At 34.2% G+C, this 15,455-nt stretch overlaps 1 protein-coding gene across 1 annotated transcript; it reads left to right on the top strand.

The window, feature by feature from the left end:
• On the top strand, positions 6,427–8,662 carry LOC18590320 (60S ribosomal protein L10a). The gene is made up of 6 exons (XM_007015758.2): positions 6,427–6,501; positions 6,627–6,675; positions 7,354–7,573; positions 7,747–7,912; positions 8,077–8,282; positions 8,422–8,662. Exons 2-6 carry the CDS (start codon positions 6,671–6,673, stop codon positions 8,473–8,475), a joined length of 651 nt encoding a protein of 216 aa, XP_007015820.1. The 5' UTR covers positions 6,427–6,501; positions 6,627–6,670; the 3' UTR covers positions 8,476–8,662.

Raw genomic sequence — 15,455 nt, 5'->3', positions numbered from 1 at the left:
TCCCAAGTTTGTTTAGGTTCCTAAATCAATTTAATTGGTGGCCAGACAATTAAAAGCATTAAGAACAAATTGGAATAAATAATTCAAATCTCATTAAAAATAAGCAAGAAAGAGATTAAAAATTTAGATTACATGTGAGTTCAATCGCAATCCTATAAAAAGAAAATTAGTTACTCATACTTGCAAAAACAAATAACATTATAATAAATTCAACCATTGAGAGTAACAAGAAAAATAAAAGCCAAGGAAGAAAACAAAACAATATTTGTAGTCTTTATCTCCAAGTTTCAGCCTCAACTCCTAGCTTCTTGAATCTCCATAGGTTGTCCACCCTAATGTTGTTAAACATATCTTATTTATACGAATAAACTTAACTTAAAGTTCCTTAAGTTGACCTAGGGTTTGATTGGGCTTAAAAGTGTAATGAGAGGCCCAAAAATCAATTGTCAATCATTACAAATTTCTATTCCCGGCACAGTACATCCAACTATTTTCTGACATGATTTTCTCTATCTTAAAAGAAGAACTGGGCAAAGTGGCCTTCATAAAACTTGTAGCTCTGTCTCTTAGCTTTCTAATGGTCTAAGAATTGCATCATTTGGAGTCCTGTAACTCGAGTTATAGCCAAAACACCAAAATATATGCAAGTAAACTTTTAGGTCTTTCAACACCTTACTTTCTAAAATTAAGCCCAATTTTTTTAGTTCCTACGAAAAATATAAAAACTAATAAATAACAATTAAATTAAAAGAAATAACATAAAATTAAAATAACTCACTTAAAAATAAATTAATTATAAAAATGACTAAAAATTAAGTAAATGATAATTAAAAATTGAGGACTTAGCTAATATTTACTAACAAAATTAGACTAAAATAATTTTATAAAATAGAATTATTAATAATATAACCCCTTTTGAAGCTTGGTATGGTTTCGTGCCCTCAGTTGCTCATTTGAGAATCTTTGGTTGTGTATGTTTTGTGCACATACCAGATACTTTGAGAGATAAATTGCATCAGAAAGCCAAGTCTGTAGTATTTCTTGGCTATAGTTCTCAAACCAAGGCATACAGAATTTATTTACCAAGCAAAACCAAAGTGGTTGTGAGTCGAGATGTAGTATTTGATGAAGCTTCCAATCGGAACAGAAATGGACCTCAACCTCAACCATCATCTCTTATACATCACATTCAAGCTTCTGCACCTGATGATCAAGTTGAAATTGAAGATGATGAGAGTATAGATCATTTGCCAATTAAGGGAACCAGATCTCTTGAAGATATATATCAAAGTAGCTTGGTTGCTATTGAAGAACCTAGTTGCTATGCTGAAGCTTCTAAGGTTCTTATTTGGCTTAAGGCTATATAGGAAGAACTTCAAATGATCCAGAAAAATGGGACTTAGGCTTTGGTTGATAGACCTGCAAATAGAAACATCATATGTGTCAAATGGATATTTAAGAAGAAACTAAATCCTGATTGTTCTCTTAATAGATGCAAGGCAAGATTAGCAGCCAAGGACTACAGTCAATTACTTGGAGTTGACTATGGAGAGACATTTGTTTCAGTAGCCAAGTATGAAACAATTAGATTACTGTTAGCTCTAGCTGCTGCACTTAAGTGGAATGTTTATCATCTAAATATAAAATCTACATTTCTTAATGGCATCTTAGAAGAAGAAATTTACACTGAATAACTTGAAGTGTTTGAACTTTTTTCTGAATAGAACAAAGTATATAAGCTGCACAAAGCTTTATATGGCTTGAAGCAAGCACCTAGGAGATGGTACAACAGAATCAATGATCATTTGATTTACCAAGGCTTTGTTAAAAGTTTAAATGAAGCTATATTGTATTCTCTCAAATCTGGTGATAAATTGCTATTGATAGTGTCATTATATGTAGATGACTTATTAGTTACAGGGAGATGTGAAAATGCCTTGCAAAAATTCAAAGCACAGATGCAAGCAGATTTTGAAATGACAGACTTAGGACCTATGGGATATTTCCTTAGACTTGAAATTCATCATTTAAATACTGGTATTTCACTATCTCAAAAAAGCTACATCTCAAAGGTTTTCAAGAGATTTCAAATGTTAAACTGTAAGACTGTTACAACTCCATTTGTTGGAAACAATAAACTTAGTGCAGATACTGGTAATGAACTCGAAGACCCCTCTACATATAGGAAGTTGATTGGATGTTTACTTTATGTCTGTGCCTCTAGACCTGATATACGATTCTTAGTTGCATTCCTTTCTCGATTCATGCAAGCACCAATTGATCAGCATATGATAGCTGCCAAGAGAATTTTAAGATACTTGAAGAAAACAAAACCTTATAGGATTCATTATATCAAGTCAACTAGAATTGCACTGTCAAGTTACACTGACTCTGATTTTGTAAGAAGTATTGAAGATGCAAGAAGCACATCTGGTTACTTACTTACTATTGGTAATGGTTTTTTCTCTTGGAATTCACATAAACAATCTGTAGTATCTCAATCTTCAGCCGAATATGAATATATTGCTGTAGCTGAGGCTTCAAATCAAGCTTTCTGGTTGAGAAAGTTACTTGTTGATATTCAATTTGAGCAAAATACTCCTACAGATTTGTTTGTTGATAACAAGTCTGCGATTGCTATTGTTAAAAATCTTATCTGGCATTGCAAGACTAAACATATAAATGTGAACTATCATGCCATTAGAGATATAGTGCAAAGAGGTGAGATCAATGTTCGATATTGTCTTTCAGAGCAACAACTAGTAGATATCTTGACTAAACCTCTTCAGAAGTCAAGATTTGAAGCTCTCAGAGCTCAGTTGAATCTCTCCATTGCAAGTGTTAAGGGGGAATGTTAGAGAATAACACCTGCATGGACACATGCAAGCATTTTGACAATATAATTAGTGCTTAGTATGCTTACTTGTTGTTAATATCTTTGATGTTAAGACAATATAATATTATGTTATTTTCATCTTACTTGTACACCTGTTAAGCAGTTGTTACAGGTGTTATACTCTCAAACATCTTGTAATATATATGATCATTGTGTGATCATCATGTACAATCAATGAATACCTTGTTTTGCATATCAGCTCACTTGTTCTTCCAAACTTCTCTCTATTTTGAGTTATAGTAAAAAAAATCATGACTGTAGCAAGATATTCTTTGGGAAATACATTAAATCGATCAAAAATTTTTAAGAAAAAATAAAATTAACTCATGTTAGCATTCATGCAAAAGATCAAGGGCTTTACCACTAATATAAACCTTTTGCATTTAAAGCATGATTACTCTTTGACAAACTAAAAGGCACTGAGATAAATTTCTAAGTTCTTACAGAAATGTTTTTCATTAGGAAAAGTAGAGATAAGAGCCAAACGATCTACACTAAAGTTGTAAGACATATTTATTAAGAACCAAAGATGTCTAAGCAACTTTCCACAACATCAAGGGTTAGGCTACCAAATGTAAAGAGAAAATTTGGTTTATGACAAAAAATGATGTGGTTATTCTTAGCAAAATACAGGGGAGTCAATCTTTGGGTGGTACTTTCTTCTACCAAAGGTTATAAATGGTTTGCCACTTTATTGTGCCTAGGCGGCATTCTATGAATAGAACTTTTAATGTACTGACACAATGTGTAAAGAAAGAGAAAACCATATATGGCACCTCATTTATAAGTCAATTTGTATACCAAATCTTCTTAACTACTTAAACAATCTTTTTTGTCACTTGGAAAATGCCTAGCTACCAACAAATCTTTCTCTTTTTGAAAAAAAAGAGAGCAAGAAACTTCTACTAATTGGTAGAGTAGTTTTTGCAATATATATATATATATATATATATATATATATTTAGACTTAATGGTATTCACACCGCTGAAAACTCATCTAACGGATACCCCTAAACAGTTGAAAACTTATACTTAATAAGATTTCTAAAGCTTGCGGCTATCAGCTATAGTTGTTTCACTCCATTTTGCCAAAGACAAACTATAAGCATGGTTATATTTTAAAATGTGGAAACTAATGGTTGAAAAGTTTGAGACGAGATTATTGACATGGAAAGCTAAGTCTCTCTCAATGGGTGGAAGAGTTGCACTTCTTAAGTTTGTGCTTAAGAGTCTTTCGATCTTTTTTATGTCTTTCTTCCAAATTCCTATCACTGTTAAGGAAAAGTTAGATAAAATTCAACAAAGGTTCCTATGGAGCGATATGGACGATAAAAGGAAAATACACTGGGTTGATTGGGATTCCATTCGCTTATACAAAGATATGGAAGGCTTGGGGGTTATTGATATATGTTTAAAAAACCATGCTTTGCTCAACAAATGGATAGGACGATTCAACAATGAGTCAAACAGCCTATAAAGGAGAATTATTGCAAAGAAAATTAGAGGGAACGGGGACTTTTTTTACCTAAGGCAAGAAATCAAAGGATGGTTTTGGGGGTTTGGAAGAACATTATGAAACCTCTAGAGATAGGAGATGTCGTAGCCTAGGTGGTGGAGGAGGGCATGGGTTTCCTTATTGGCAATGGCAAAAGAATTGATTTTTGGAACGAACAATGGGTTGATGGGCTCAAATTGAAAGATGAATTTTCAAGAGTTTATGCTCTCGCGGTAAAAAAGAAAGGTACTATTGATCAATTTGGTGAGTGGGTTGGAGTTCAGTGGCATTGGCGAGATGGTGGCCTGAAAATTGGAGATTGAAATGGGTGAATCATAAAGATCCTATAGTTGTTTTACATAGCTGAAATGGGTTAGCAAAGTGTGTGGAGAATAGGGATATAAGGAGGATGGCTTTTTTCGCCATCTTTTGGTCCATTTGGCTAGCTAGGAGCGACATCCTCTTCAATGGTAAACTCTGGGATTGTAAACAAGTGTATGACATAATTAAACTCCGAGTGGCATGGTGGGCTAACTTGAAGTGGCAAAACATGAATATTTCAGTCTCAGAGCTTTCAAGAAAGCCAAGTATAGGGCTTCAACCTAGGAAAATAAAAACAGTTAAACTTGATGGGATTTGGCATTTAGCAGCCTGCCCCAAAAGGCATGGTTAAATTTAATGTTGATGGGGCTTCGTGAGGAAATCCAAGTAAGGGAGGTATTCTAAAGGATGAGGGAGGTAAATCGTTAGTTTAGTTTTCCTTATCTATTGGGGTTACCAATGAGAATACAGCTAAGATCTTGGCGATCAAAAAGACCCTTCAAATGGTGGCGACATCTAGGTGGGCCAATGTTGATTGTGTAATTGTGGAGAGTGACTCGAAAAATGCAGTAAAATGGGCTAGGGAGCCATCAATAGCTCCCTAGAAACTCAGAACCACCATAATGCTTTTGGAATTTTTCAAAACCCAACTAAAGAGTTGCAACTTTCTGAAAACTCTGAGAGTTGTGAATGGGGTCGTCGATTCTCTTACTAAGGCGGGCGTCGAGAGAAAGGATGAGTTCTTATGGGTTTTTGCTGAGGATGGTGATGATGGCATGATCTCTCAAGAGGTTAGTTAGTTGATCTTTTTTTATGTTTTCCTCATGGTTCTACTTCCTTTTGTTTTTGTTATGTTCACAAGGTAGTTTTCTTTTTTGTTTATCCATTGATGAGGTTTTTACTGTGGGATGGTTTGGCCTGTTGATATCGTGCTAGTGGGGGGACCTTATGCTCGTTGTTTTTTTCATCTTTTGTGCTAGGGTTGTGATTGTTGGATTGTATAGGGGTGTTTGGTGCTTTTGTGATTTGCTCCTTTGGATGAGAAGGTGGGAGGTTTTTTTCTTCTCTTGTTGAGTAGAGGATGATGTATATTTTGGTTTTTGGGGTTTGGAGGGGTTGTTTTTACAGGTTTTTTGTTCATAGACCAGAACGTTTCTTTGCTTTTCTCTTGAAATGTGAATGAATTTCTAGCTTTTTAAAACATAAAATATTTAATCACTGTACTATTTCTTTTTGATGGATCTTCTTTTAGATCTAAAAGGGTTCTCACTTTTTTTGCTTTTCATTTGTAACAAGGGGAGAAGACAAAGGGGAAGGAGATTTGAAGTGATGGCAAAATTTACTACTCACTAAATACTTCCTTTATGTTCTATATGGAAAGGAAATTATTTTAAATTAAAGTGAAAAAGGAATTATATATATTTTAATTTCCTACCAAATAATCTCTTTTTTCTTAATATTAGCATCAAGTCACCTCAATTTTATATACTTAATTGAAAATAATTAGCCAAAACGTATTTGAAATAAAAAAAGAACTAAACTACTGTATCAAAATAAGGAATGTGCTTGGTCATAACAAAAATAGAACCGGTCTAGTATTAATTTGGGCTCGGCCTAATCTAAACAAAACCAAGTCTCATCCCGAAAGAATTTGGGCTAGACCTTACCCGTGGCCCAATATCAGTTTATTACAATAGCTAGCTAGGGTTTTAACACATTTGCTGATTTCCTATATATCTCTCCACAGCCTCAAAAATCAAGGCTGCGGCTAGGGTTTCTCACATCTCTGGTAACATACAGTCTCTATCCTTCTCGTTAAACCCTCCTTTACCGTACTTCTCATTTCTTCTCAGATCTAACTATAATGCTTCAATTCTTTTAATTTTCTGATGATTTGAAAACTTTGTTTTACAGGTAAATATTATAGTTTTATTCGTGGAAATAACAGAGATTCAGGGATGAGGTAATTTTAATTCTTCATTCGTTTTAATTGTTTGTTTGAATTTTATCTTTTGGGTTTGTGGAATGTATGCTGAATTTAAATGACCCAACTTTATATATCAGGTTCTGATAAGTTCCTCTTTTTTATTTGTATCTGAGGCGTTTAATCTTGCTGTTGATTTACTGGACTTGAGTTATAAGAATTTGGCTCCTTTGGGTCATTTAGTCATTGTTGTAGGATAATCTGTTGGGTGCTTTTCATCTGTGAAATGGGAAATGGCTTTTTTGTTAGGTGTAATTAGTTTTTGCTCTTATTCGATATTCTTTTTTCAGCTCATTGATTAGGCTGGTTTTGTGATTTATTAGTATGGGATTGGTGTCTTGATGTCCTTAAGTGGATTGATAGTTTTTATTAGGGTTTTTTCTTTTTGTGTTGGAAAATTTGAAGGTTTTTTGAATATGTGAACTTGAACTATCATTAGTTGGTGGGGGAGTTGTTTGCCGTTTCTGGATTGAAATAGGAAAGTCTAAAGCATTGATTGGAACTATGCATTATTTTTGGGTGTTCATTTTATGATTGTGAAATGTTTATGATGCCTAGATAAATCCTTCATGATTCTATTTATGAACCATGTGGTTGTTTATTGTTTACTTGTTTGTTGTTTTCTTTATTGAAAGATATTACATTTCTTATTTACAGTAAGCTTCAGAGTGATGCCCTTAGAGAAGCTATTTCCACCATTGTGGCTCAGTCCAAGGAAAAAAACCGTAAGTTCACTGAGACCATTGAACTCCAGATTGGGCTGAAAAACTATGATCCCCAAAAGGACAAGCGTTTCAGTGGATCTGTGAAGCTGCCACACATTCCTCGCCCTAAGATGAAGATCTGCATGCTTGGAGATGCTCAACATGTTGAAGAGGTAATGTTGCCACTTTATTATGTCAAACTTTGTTTTCTTATATTGCTTGGAACAATACTATGTATCTGAACTTATGCATAGGGTTTGCGTTATGTGAAATGTACTTTTAATATTTAATTGGTAAATTGTGAAATGAGGTTTTTCATTTCTAAAATGGTTTAATTTGTCCGCAGGCAGAGAAGATAGGCTTGGATTATATGGATGTTGAAGCACTGAAGAAGCTTAACAAGAACAAGAAGTTGGTCAAGAAGCTTGCCAAGAAGTATCAGGCCTTTTTGGCATCTGAAGCTATCATCAAGCAGATCCCTCGTCTCTTGGGTCCTGGTCTCAACAAAGCAGGCAAGTTTAATGTTGGAGCATTGGTATTGCAATTTGATTTTAGCAATTTTTATGGCCTACTTGCTAAGGCATTCGCAGGGAGACTTAAGCTTATGCATTTTGCATTTGGCAGTTGTGATTTTTGGGTTGTGATCTTACATGGTTGAATGCGTGTACAAATGCAGGGAAATTCCCAACCCTTGTTACTCACCAGGAATCCCTAGAGTCCAAGGTGAATGAGACCAAGGCAATGGTGAAGTTCCAACTGAAGAAGGTTCTTTGCATGGGAGTTGCTGTTGGGAATGTAGCTATGGAGGAGAAGCAGATCTTCCAAAATGTGCAAATGAGTGTCAATTTCCTTGTTTCATTGTTGAAGAAAAACTGGCAAAATGTTAGTTTTCTTTGCTTTTGTTCATTTGGACTGCTTAGTTAATCCTTCCACATAATTAATTCATTTCTTATAGTATATGTCCTGGATTTTTTGACTTTTTTTTTGTTGAATAATATGATTGAATTTGTGTTGATTGCAGGTGAGGTGCCTCTACCTGAAGAGTACCATGGGCCCTTCAAACAGGATCTTTTGAGATGATATTTACTTTCTATTAGTGTTATGTACGGAGTGAAAGTAGTTGTTGGGATTAATAGTAAATCAGTTTTTTACTCAGAATGTTCAAATTTTGTGTTATGTTTTGTTGCTGGAATCCGTAGAAATATTATGAATTTGAGACCTTGGAAGTTTTGTTTTGCATATCAACTGAGTTTTTCCATTAATGTTAAAAATTTCAATCTTTCAAGTATGCCTCCGGAAAAGAAATCCTCTACAAACAGTTGGCAGCCAAGATGGGTTAATGGCTATTGGCTGCCTTGCATGGTCTTTGCTATTTGGGACGTTTTATGGAGTGATTATGGCCTGGGTTTTGCTGTGGAAAACATTGAGTTTTAATTTTGCTTTAAAACGATGGACTCCTTCGCAGAGTAGGAACATGGTGTTTTAATCAATTACTCTATATAGCATGGGTTTAAAATATTACACCTCACATTCTCTATTAAATTGTTTTGTTAATCATAATAATGTAAAGAATGGAAATTACTCCAAATTTCGCCGGTTAAGAAGAAAAAAGGAAAGGGGAATGAAAACGGGCCTGATGGCGAAATGCTTGTAACCCAAACGGTGCAATTATAGGCGTACAAATGACAACACTCCACGGTCATGGCAGGCAAAGAAACGTATCAAAACGCAAAGAATTGAAAATTTCGAGTGTGGGCTCGAATGGAAGAAATGGTCTTTTACTGAATAGAGGCAGAAGCCTCGGCTAGCACCAAACTTGTTTGTTGTTACCAAGTGATTCTTGATTCCCCATCTTATTTCGATGTTTGGTTTAATTCTACGGCGAGAGTCATGACCTCTTTCTTCACAGGGTAGTTACTGGGGTGGGTCGTGTCCAAGGGCAATTTGTGAAGCCTTGCTCGACAACGCTGTCATGAGGAAGTATCTACATTGCCATCGGTGGGCTAACATGGACTGCTAATGGCAGTTTGCTGATTTTCCTGACGTAAGTCGTTTTCTTTTTCTGAGCGTAGGATCAGGAAGTCATTCTCTCTTATGAGCTTGTTTCCTATTTGGAATTTTGTGAAATCTTTGATACTTCAAAAACTGTATTACCTTGGTGCATGAAATCACTTTATCTGCCATATTTAACTAAAAGCTGATAGAAGATCGTAACATATGAGTTATGACCATCTACTGAGTTGGTGTTGGTTAATGGCATATTAAATTACACTCTCTTGAATTGATAAATATTGTTCTCTCCTTGCTTTTGTTTTCTTTTGTTGTAGTGCAAATTGTGATGTGCTATTATGCACCTGACGCTTGTGCTTCTTTTTGGAAGAGCTAATAGGTTCGTTTGATGGACCTTGATAAGAAAATTTAGATTCTCTTGACTAACCTTTTACCTGACTAGATATAAGACTTTGTTGGGTAATGTTGAAATGGGTCAAGAGCAATTTGAGGTGAAGGAACACCATCAGAATACTTGTTTTCCATTACTTTTCGTAAATCAGTGGTCCACTTGATGTTGTAGCAACATGAATTTTGAGGATTGAATTGAAGTAAGAGCTGAAGAAGAGATCAAAATATTATAAGAAACTGATTTGTCCATTCATAATATGGTTTCTGGTAGATAACTTAAAATGGCCACTTATTGTCTGTGGCGAGAGCATCAGAGAACTTCTGTTTTGTAAAGTTCTTGTAACTCTTTCAGGCAGCTCCCGTTACCATACTGGAGTGGACCTGTTGACACATGTATGATAAATTATTTGACAAACTTATTCCATTTCCAATAAATGTCTTCAAGAACAATAAATTACTATATTCCTTTGCTTGCTTGAATTCATGCGAAGTACAAACAGGCAAAAGTCTTGCCAAATTGGGATATAGTGAACCTATTCTTTGCTGTTATTATCAATACTTCACACCCTATAGATAAGCTTTCTTAGGTTTGTTTGATGTTCATTTAACTACAAAATTGGAGAGGAGAATTCATTTTTCCTTCCCTTTGGATCTTGATTTCCACATTGGTAGTGACACAAATAGAAATACAATTCATATTACGTAGGGAAAGTAATTAAGAAAGGAACTACACATGGTAAAACCCTACAAAATTTAAATATTATAGACTCAAATAGGGCCAAATAAATTTAAATTAGCACACAGGAAGGTTAAAAATAGCTAGAGTTGGTCTATGCCGGCTAATAGTGATATGATATCTTTATGACTTGCCATTTTATGTCTAAAATGACTTTAGTCTTATACTTAAATATTAGCCATATTCCGGAAAGGATTATGTAATTAAATCTAGTAAAATTTATGTCTATAATTTAAGTATGGTATGTATATATGTCTTTGGTGCTAAACATGGTGTTTCTATATGAATCATTATAGACTTGCCATACTTGGCACAAAAGACATATAGCCATGTCATACTTAGCACAAAAGACATATAGACATGCCATAATTGGCACAAAAGACATACAGATACACAGCAAAAGTTGCCTTCAAAAATACCATAGTGTTCTCATGCCTACGTCTATCTTTTCGAGACCAACCGTTCATGCCTGTGTCTATCTTTTCGTTCAAAAAAGGTAGTGTTTTTCGCATTAATAGATCTTCCATATATGGGTTTTTTTTCAAAGATGCAGAAATTAAGAATTCTAATATCAGAATATAAAGAATATATAGAAGATACATTAATGCCAAAAACACTGCATTTTTTACCCAAAAGATACACATAGGCATGAGAAACTATGGTATTTCTACAAGGCAACTTTTTCTGTATATCTTTGTCTTTTTTGCCCAATATGGCATGTCTATATGTCTTTTGTGCCAAGTATGGCAAGTCTATAATGATTCATATGGAAAAACCATGTTTAGCACCAAAGACATACATACTTACCAGACTTACAGTATAGACATAAATTTTATCAGATTCAATTACATAATCTTTTCCTTGGATATAGCTAATATTTAAGTATGAGACTAAAGTAATTTTAGATATAAAATGGAAAGTCATAAAGATATCATATGACTATTAGCTGGCATAGACCAACTCTAGCTGTTTTGAACCTTCCTGTGTGCTAATTTAAATTTATTTGGCCCAAGCAGGTGGGGACACCCTTTCTTTCCAATCTGAGTCCATAAGATTTAAATTGTGCATGGCTTTACCATGTGTTTTTCCTTTCTTAATTACTTTCCGTACATAATATGAACTGTATTTCTATTTTTGTTACTACTAATGTGGAAAACAGGATCCAAAGGGAAAGAAAAATGAATTCTGCTCTTCGGTTTTGTAGTTAAATGGATATCAAATAAACCTAAGAAAGCTTATCTATAGAGTATAAACTCTTAATAATAACAGCAAAGGACAGGTTCACATTCCAATTTGCCAAGAATTTAGCTCATTTGTATTTTGCATGAATTCAAGCAAGCAAAGGAATATAGTAATTATTTCCTTGAAGACATTAATTTGAAATAGCATAAGTTTGTGATTCCTTTTAACAGTCTTGATCTTTCTAAGTGCTCAGTTTCCATTGTTTTTGTACTATCAAAGAGTTAATTAAAAACATAATCATAATAATAACATCATCATTATCTTACAATCTAGTTGATTGTCAATCTTTTCAAGGGAATTCTATCAATCAATTCAGGCAGAGAGTGGAAAGATAACCAATGCTATGAAACTGGTACAGAGTTTAAGGCAGAGATTTGACCGTAACATATTTAGAAAGACTGAATAGAGACAAAGAATTGGTATCCGAATTCTTATGATTAGATCTTTGTGTGCTGTTACCACTTACCAATAATCAAGTTAGGCATAGGCACGATTACATGTTCTTTCCTTGTCTCTTGCTTTCTTTGTTTCTTTCCTTTTTCTTCCTTAAAAAAAATAAAAAAGCGAAGTTTGGATCAGTGAAAGAGAATGATTTTACCTATCTTGAAGCACCGTTTTAGTGAAAGCAAGATTCAATCTAGTTCCTCTAATATATTGTCGATATACTTTAGTAAGCTAGATGGAGTTTCATAGAAAATATAAGTTAACTTGACTGACCCTGTGGGATCCTGTATAAGACTTTACTTGTTGAGTTGATCTGGTTTAAGCACGATTTGGGATTATGAACCCCAATCATACTACTATTTTCACATTTGCTTGTGGTAGATCACTTATCTGGTTGATGCCTTAGGTGCAAATTGCACAAAATTTCTTGAATGCTACAGGGGTTATAGTATGGTTTTGAGAAGGGCTGTTTGTTGAGAAATATAAGAACACATACCATTATAGTATGGTTTTTGGTAGAAAGGCAGCCACATATCGTTCATGGAGACACCAACAAAAATCTTATTTATAAAGTTAGTCATAAGTCCTATGGACAAATGGCATCTTTGGATTGGGGTTCACACGTCAACATTTTATGAATTATTCATCCAATGTGTAATTGCCTAGTTTATATATTAAAATGATTCATGTGCTTTAGGTAATTGGTGGACTGGATTTGGTTAACTGGTTTGGATACCATTATTTATTACTCTAATTACACTTTTATTACTATAGCAACAACTAGAGGTGTTATTTGGGACATGAGAACCTATGATTACCTCTCATTGCCCTGATGCTTGGTGCTGTGCAGTGAGTGGCATGGTTACCCATGCTTTGCCAGGTTAGGCTGTCTATTTGTTTTCTTCTTTTTTTAAATTAAGGTTTTTTTTATTATTTCTATTATACTAGTGACTTAAAATGGAAAATTGGTCTTGTCATGCTTTGCCAGCCCGTAACAGCTCTAAATAGACTATATTGTTGAATCAAATTTCAGACTATTGAGTTATTTAAATGGAAGAATGTTTAACCTTACTTTATGAGAAACTGGTACTCTAGATTTGGTGCACAAAGAATATATTGTAATCCAGTGTTTCAAAATTTTCTTTATAGAGGGTTTCACCTTCCTCAAAATTTGTAAATCTGTTCCATAATGTGGAACAGTGAAGATCAATTTCTCCATCTATTGTCTCCCCTTTGTCCTGTTAAATTAATAAATTCTAATACTTAAAGTATATGGTTCTAAAAAGCTAAAGCAAAAAATTCAAATGCAGTTTCAGATTCATGATCTTGATTCTTGAAGCAATGAGCTGTGCAAACTGGTCACATGACTTTCTTGTAAGTGATTACAAAGATTTAGATGTCTGATTGAGAGATGCTCTTACCTACAGTATACTAGCATACAGTAAAGCAGCTGCTGCTTCTATATGCTAGCAGAATATCGAGTATATGGTCACTCTTAAGCAGTCACATTAAGGCTTTCATATCTTTACTCAGCTGCAGAACACCTCAAAGCCTCAATAGGCTGGTTTGCAAGCAAAGTTATCCCCTTTGGGACATCCATTAAAAATTGGAGCTCTTACAAGGTGATAGCGAAAAGTAGAGAAACAGTCCTGATTTTTGCTGACAATCTGCACCTCTGACCCTTTTGAACAGAACTCAAGGTACAATTGCTAATCTCTCTTTCTCTAGGGCATTTTTTGATTGGTTTTGTTCACATTGGGTAGCAAAGGTGAAAAAGGAACGTAGTTCTTAGATTTTCTCTTTGTGTTCTCTTGAATGGTATATAGGAAATGCTCATAGTTAAGATTACTTTGTGTTAGACTTTTCCTTTTTTTCCTTATCATGTTGTTACAAACTATATAGCAGTACATTGTTCAATTTTTTGGATTTGACTGATGCTGAAAGAACTTTCTATATTGCATTCACATGGAGAAATTCAATCTTGAAGAGGTAGGAAAGCACAGAGCATTGCCTAGAGACTGGCCTTACCATTTCCTGCATTCTAATTTATATTTCTTTGGGGCAACCCGGTGGCTGGTTTAGTTGCCTAACTAGTCATCCAACCAGGATGAGTTTATGCACTACAGCTGCAATCTGTGCATATTCTTATATTGCCATCTTCTTAAATGCTATGAACTGTGTTTCCAAAGTTAGGCCTCTTCAGTTATGTGTTTAGAAGGATAGACATGACCAAGTAAATTGTTTCAATTGACTTTTGTCACAAATTGAATAGAAAATTTTGCCCACAAAATTTTCTCTTCAATTTGAGCAAAACAACAAAAAAAATTTAAAGTCTCATTTTAATCTACTTGAGATATATAACAAATTGATAATTTCATTCATTTTTTTATTTTTCTTTTCCAATAGATAAATTAATCAAAAAACTAAAAATATGAAATAATGACAAAATCGAGGAAAATATTAAAATATTTTTGAGGATTATGAGAAATCAGCTTTAGATCTGGGTAAAACTCAAGCAATTCTTCCAGAAGTGACTGTTCTGCAACAGCAAACCTATGGCATATTATCTTAGAGAATTAGACTCATCCTCTGCATTTATCTACATTATTCTTTCCTTTTTGTAATGCCAATTGTTTTGAAATGCTTACATTGATGTGCTATTATGCAAAAAACCTTATTTTTCTTTGGAAGCTAGGTTCAGTTGAAGGAAGCCAAGGCCACGGATGAAGGCTGTCAATTAATAACTTGTCAAATTTTAATTAAATCATATTATCTGCTATTTTATTTTTTTAAGGCACCAGTGGCCAAAGAAATACACAAATGTGAGACGTGAGCCTTCACTGAAATGCCTCTAAGCTACAGGGGATGTTGTTGTTAAGTTATTTCTACTTAAAGAGCCCAAACCAGGAGGGATATTTTCTTCTTGGGAAGAAATAGAACATTATGTTTCTACCATTTAATAATTCTAACAATTTGTAAGACTTTCTAGTTCCATTGTTCATAAAAAATGAGGTTTCTGAAACATACTGAATGGAAAAACTACATTGAGTGCAAGCTCTCTATTGGCGTGTTTATAGATTATGAGCTTTAAACCTGATCATCTAAGTGGTTTTTGCCCCTAAGAGATAACCATTAAAGCAGAGAATTTCGAGGAGATGCTGCATCAGAACTTGGTTTTGTTTTAGCCCCTCTTATAACTGTCCTTGAGATTACAAAGCCTTATATGGATGAAA

This window comes from Theobroma cacao, chromosome 9 (assembly GCF_000208745.1).
Source record: "Theobroma cacao cultivar B97-61/B2 chromosome 9, Criollo_cocoa_genome_V2, whole genome shotgun sequence".
In the NCBI taxonomy this organism is placed as follows: domain Eukaryota; kingdom Viridiplantae; phylum Streptophyta; class Magnoliopsida; order Malvales; family Malvaceae; genus Theobroma; species Theobroma cacao.
Note: the sequence above shows the minus strand (reverse complement) of the source record. Positions and strands in the feature narration are given on the sequence as shown.